This window comes from Lipotes vexillifer, unplaced genomic scaffold (assembly GCF_000442215.2).
Source record: "Lipotes vexillifer unplaced genomic scaffold, Lipotes_vexillifer_v1.1 scaffold1285, whole genome shotgun sequence".
Lineage (NCBI taxonomy): Eukaryota > Metazoa > Chordata > Mammalia > Artiodactyla > Lipotidae > Lipotes > Lipotes vexillifer.
In genome coordinates this window covers 1,093,987-1,100,056 of record NW_006796211.1, presented here as the reverse complement: position 1 = coordinate 1,100,056, position 6,070 = coordinate 1,093,987, and the positions used below count along the sequence as shown (strand labels likewise).

Sequence of the window (6,070 nt, the reverse complement as noted above, 5' to 3'; positions counted from 1 at the left end):
GCCTTGCTTTCTTTGATCACTTTAAATTAGCATCTTGATGGTTTTGTATCACTAAATCTTCTAGTTCTCACCTTTTCCAGCTGCAAACTACTGACATGGTTTACAGTGTCTTCCATTTCTTGGCTGGAGAGGTGTTCTGTTTCTGTGAGACATTTTCTTAATTTTGGTGGTACTTGACTTTTCTCTTTCTTTGTTTATACATGTTTCTTAGATTGTATTGCAAAGTGGTCAGGTTGCTGATATCAAATATGTTTTACAGGGGAAGATGACTTTCAAAACTAGTCGTATTCTTGTAGAGGAGGAAGATTTTTTAAAACCTTAGACATTCAGCATTTGTATTTTATGGATCCCCAGGATAACTAAAAAGGAGAGAGGGCTCTCTTTACCATAGTTTGGTTTTTAAAAAATTACTGTGTCACAGTTATTTATTTATTATTTAATTTTAAAGGCAAACTCCAAACTGAAGTGGCTCTGAGGTAAATCAGATGTGGTTTTAATTTGTTTTAGTTTCCTTATTAGAAGGTCTATAAATGGAGGGTGACCAGTGTCACTACTTCTAAGATATTATCCTAAACAAACAACCCAGAACATTTTATTTCAGCTGGTGAATAGCTGTTCTAAATCTGTTGTATGTTAGACATACTGTGAACTACCTCTTCACTTATTATGGGGAAGTTTCCTTAATAAAAGTTTGACAATTAAAGCTCTGGTGTCAGTGGTTTATTTTCTCTCTCCCCTCCTGCTTCCCTTTCCAGTTGCTTGAATTTGAATACAGGAATGCTTTCTTCACTCCTATTCTTGAAAAGACATTAATCAAGCACGCTGAGCTTGGCTTCAGAAGCAAATCTGGGCTAACCAGAAATTGTTACTAGGGTCAGTTACTTCCTCCTGTGCTATTGACTGAGGGGATGGAGCAACTGCTTTTAAGAATTAGCTGAGACATTCCTTCATTTGGCAAATCCTTGATGCCTACTAAGTTCTAGACTTCGGGAATGCAAGGAGCAGTAAGTCACTGTCCTAAATACCTCTGCCTAGGTGGGACACATTTCAATACAGGTACGATAATTGCCGTCACTAAGGCAGCCAAAGGGTTTACTGGTTCCCAATTGGGAGCCAAGTAATTCACGGGCAGTTCAGGATGGCTTCAGGGATGATGTGATTTATGAACGATGGATGAATGGGATTTTGAAGGATGAGTGGTAGGAGGGATAGGGCATGTTGGAGGAAACAGCCGGGCCAACGGTTGAGATAGAAGGCCTGGGTTTGCCAAGGAAGTGAGAGGGGTAGGGGCGTGGGGAGGAAGCGATAGGTTGAGCGGTGAGGTGGGATCCAGATCCTGATGGGGCGTTAGCTAGGCAATCTCGAATACTGATCCCGCTGGCACTCTCCTCTCCTTACCTCCGCCACCTTTTAAATTGTATATTTCGGGCTAAGCAGAGGACCTGGCCCCTAAAATCCGGGAGGGCCTCCCAGGGTTCCCGGTGCTGGGTCCTCTGACAGACGCGCTGTACCCCAACTTTACAACCCGTCTGCTATTCGGATGTTGAAGAGAGCTCACGGAGGGGACCGGCTTGAGTACCGAAAGTGGGACAGGAGAGATGGGACTTGCCAGAATTCGGGGGCTTTTCTGTTATTCCAGGCGTGGGGGGAGTAAGGGAGACTGTCTCAGGATGTCCTTCCGGGACGCCCAGCGGGCCCCAGTAAAGAAAGAAGCTAGTTGACACCGGATGTGTTTCCTCCCAGGCTGACCCCACCTTCCGGCCTGGGCCGCCGCTGCAGCGGAAAGCTCAGCTCTGGTTTCTGAGTCGGTGAGTGAGCGCGTGGGAAACTCCGGCAGGTGGGGAAGCCGGAGGAGGAGGGCAGCAGCGAGGCGCGGCCCGGGAGTGGCTGGAGGGGTGCTGCAGGCACCTGGCCGTCGGGACCTTGGTCCTGGCAGGCTTGGCTCGGGAAGACCTATGTGGCGAACTGGAGGATCTTCCAGGCCACCTGTGGTCCGTATTCAGTTCAACAGATATTCCCGAAGCTGCCCCTGCTCTGTGCCTGCCCGTGTGCTCGCTGCAGGAACTCAGATGAGCCAGGCTCCTTTTCGTGGTGTTCTGAGAGCAACTGACTCTGTCCGGGAGACGGGTGGATAAATCTTACTTGATTTGAGCCTTCAGCCAAATCACTAGCTGAAAGCGCGAATGTAACATGTGCAGAGGTGTTATTGGGTCTTCTTGTCCGGCCAGTGGTGAAAATCTAAATATCAGAGAAACTTCAGTGTAAAACATAGAGGAAAGGTAAAGCCATAACGTTGGTGAAGGCCAAATAATGAAAGATCTTGTAATTGCTAAGAATGTTAGGCTGTCCTGGAGGTAGAGGAGAGCAATGGAGGATTTAAAGCAGAAGAGTAAAATTGAATTTTTTTTTAAGTTTTAAAAGATGTTAATCTGGTGGCACTTAGGAGGGTAGTTTGGAATGTAGGAGAGTGTGGTATCGAGACTGCATTTGTCCAGTGATGAGGCATAGGAAGTTTGGAGATTACATTAAGGTTTCTAATTTGGGAAACTGAGTTAAGTCCACTTAGTAGTGGGTATTAACAATGTCCTTGACCACAAGCACATTCAGTTTAGTCAAGGAGAAAAACATAGAAACTGTTGAGTACAATTCAACGTAATAAGTTCTGTAACAAAAGTATGAAAAATGTACCACAAGAGCATAGAGAAATGCGTTTTATTTTTCTGGGTCTTGAGATGGTTATATAGGGGTTCACTCTTAGCACCCAGATTAGAATTTGAGTTGTCTTTTACCCAGTTTAGGTTTAGGATTTTTTGATTGTTTGTTTTTACTATCACAGTGTAGGAAAGCATCCCCGATCCTTACATCAATGTTTATGTTTTATTTTGCTTAGATTGTGACCATGGCTGCTGAGTCTGATGTTCTGCACTTCCAGTTTGAACAGCAAGGAGATGTAGTCTTGCAGAAAATGAATCTCTTGAGACAGCAGAATTTATTTTGTGATGTGTCGATTTATATTAATGACACTGAGTTCCAGGGGCACAAGGTGATTTTAGCTGCTTGCTCCACTTTTATGAGAGATCAGTTTTTACTCACGCAGTCAAAACATGTCAGAATCACCATCTTGCAGAGTGCAGAAGTTGGCAGAAAATTGTTGCTCTCTTGCTACACTGGAGCACTTGAAGTTAAAAGGAAAGAGCTTTTGAAATACTTGACTGCTGCTAGTTACCTTCAGATGGTTCACATTGTGGAAAAGTGCACAGAAGCTTTGTCAAAATATCTGGAAATTGATCTTTCTATGAAAAATAACAATCAACATGCTGACCTGTGTCAATCCTCTGATCCAGATGTTAAGAATGAAGAAGAAAATTCAGATAAAGACTGTGAGATCATTGAAATTTCAGAGGATAGTCCTGTAAACATAGATTTCCATGTTAAAGAAGAAGAAAGCAATGCTTTACAGTCTGCAGTAGAGAGCTTGACATCAGAAAGAAAGGAAATGAAGTCACCGGAGCTATCTTCAGTAGACATAGGTTTTAAAGACAATGAAATTCGTATCCTCCATGTGGAATCTATCAGTACTGGGTGTGTAGAAAATGGGAAGTTATCACAGCCTTGTACCTCTTCAAAAGCAAGCATGTATTTCTCGGAAACACAGCATTCACTGATCAATTCTACAGTTGAGAGCAGAGTGGCAGAAGTTCCTGGGAATCAAGATCAGGGCTTATTTTGTGAGAATACTGAAGGAAGTCATGGTGCAGTGAATGAGATTCAGAATCTAGAGGATGCTTTTTCCCTGAGGCACCAGTGCCCCCGGTGCCCTCGGGGGTTTCTTCACGTTGAAAACTATCTGCGCCACCTTAAGATGCATAAACTGTTCTTATGCTTACAGTGTGGGAAAACATTTACACAAAAGAAAAATCTCAACCGGCACATTCGAGGGCACATGGGCATACGGCCCTTTCAGTGTACTGTATGCCTGAAGACATTTACTGCTAAAAGCACACTTCAAGACCACTTGAACATACACAGTGGGGATCGGCCATACAAATGCCACTGTTGTGACATGGATTTCAAGCACAAATCTGCTCTCAAAAAGCACTTAACCTCTGTCCATGGCAGAAGCAGTGGTGAAAAACTACCCAGGCATGATCTGGAAAGGCAAAATCGACTATAATTAGAATCACACCTTGCTATGTAAGCCTTACATCATTCTGTTAGGCAAGTCTTTCTATAGAAATGCAACATTTGTAATACTGCATTTCCAACCCTGTCTTTGGGTCTTATTTTTGGTCTACCTACACAAGTTATTCTTTCTGAACTTGTACTACCAGTTCCAAAGTGTGGGAGACATGTTAAAGCTGAGAGGATGCTGTTTCATCTCATACATTATATATAAGTCCCAGTGGTTTACCTAGAGAAATAGTGTTCCTCTTAAATATCCTTGATTCTAGTGACAGAGGACCAGCATTATTTCCAGATTCTGATTTTGAGTCTCTAGGTAATTGATATAAGTGTAAAATCCAACCATACCATAACTTCAATAAATTAGGATAATGGGAAGAGAAAATAAATTTTAAAACATGCTATTACCCATTATTAGTGATTTTGAAAACAGGACTGGTGAATTTTTTTTTAACCAACTCTATTGGATTCTAAACTAAACACCAAGGTATCTATTGTTTTAAACCATAAAGGAACACAATTCAAATTCATTTGGAAGTAGCAGACTTTCCTTATACATAAGCTAATATTCCTTACAATAATATTTCCATGAGTTGTTAGTGTACATATTTTAGAAATGATTAATTGGGCCCAGGTTTCTTGATTTTATTTAATATAGTTACATTTAATAATTTTGTGGCCAGTAGAATTATACCATTGGCATGAAGCTCTAAGATATTTTTTCTGTTTCCTTTTTGAAATTTATTTTATTTGTTGGTTAACGTACAGTAAAATTGACCTTTGTTTTTGGTGTACAGTTCTATGAATTTTTATGTATGTACAGATTTATGCAACCACCACTGCAGTTAGGATACAGAACATTCCATCACCCTCCAAAACTCCTTTGTAGTCAGCTCCTTATCCTAGCACTAAACCCAGGCAACAGTTCTCCATCACTATAATTTTGCCTTTTCTGAAATATCATAAATGGAACCTTATAGTATGTTCCTCTTTATTAAAAAAAAATTATTATTTATTTCTTTCTTTTGGCTGCACTGGGTCTTAGTTGCAGCACACGGGATCTTTTAGTTGCGGCATGCGGACTTCTTGGTTGCAGCATGCATGTGGGATCTAGTTCCCTGACCAGGGATTGAACCCAGGCCCCTTGCATTGGGAGCACGGAGTCTTACCCACTGGACTACCAGGGAAATCCATAGCATGTTCCCTTTTGGTATGCTTTTTTCACTCAGCATAATGCCTTTGAGACTCATCCATGTTGCTGTGTGTGTCAGTAGTTCATTCCTTTTTTTATCTTGAATTGGCAATATATATTAGTTTTCTTACTGTCACTAGATGAGCAGTTTAAATATGGGTAGCTATTAGTATCCTCTTAATAACTTTTTTCATTTACATTAATGCAATTTTTATAACCCTCACTAGAGTTTTCTTTTTTCATTTTTCCTGAAGTGTTCTATTTGCCTTTTCCCCCTCAGTTTTATGAGATGTACTTGACATACATCACTTTATGAGCTTAAGGTGTATAGCATAATGTTCTGACTTACATATATTGAAATACGTAGTGCAATAAATTTAGTAAGGATCCATCATCTCATAGAGATACAATAAAAAGAGAAAGCAAAAAAACATTTTATTTTTCTTTTTATGAGGATATTGACTGAAAAAAATGCACAATGCGAGAGTTGCTGTAAGGACACTAAAGATTAAGTGGTCATGGAGGTAGAAGGGGCAGAGCATCCATCACACCCCACTGCACCCTCTGGACTTCCTGTTAGGTGAGAATTGTATACGTCCTACTTCTTTTAGTCACTGTTTTCCAGTCACTCATAAATAAAAATTGCACAGGGAGCACCAGGGCCAGGGCAGAGGAGGGTGCTTCCCTGTACCATTA

The 6,070-nt window shown here is 41.2% G+C and overlaps 1 protein-coding gene across 1 annotated transcript; it reads left to right on the top strand.

The window, feature by feature from the left end:
• The first annotated feature begins 1,756 nt into the window (after positions 1 to 1,756).
• ZBTB6 (zinc finger and BTB domain containing 6) lies at positions 1,757 to 4,529 on the top strand. The gene is made up of 2 exons (XM_007468371.1): positions 1,757 to 1,808; positions 2,891 to 4,529. The coding sequence occupies exon 2, from the start codon at positions 2,900 to 2,902 to the stop codon at positions 4,172 to 4,174; it is 1,275 nt and encodes a 424-aa protein (XP_007468433.1). The 5' UTR covers positions 1,757 to 1,808; positions 2,891 to 2,899; the 3' UTR covers positions 4,175 to 4,529.
• The last annotated feature ends 1,541 nt before the right edge of the window (positions 4,530 to 6,070 follow it).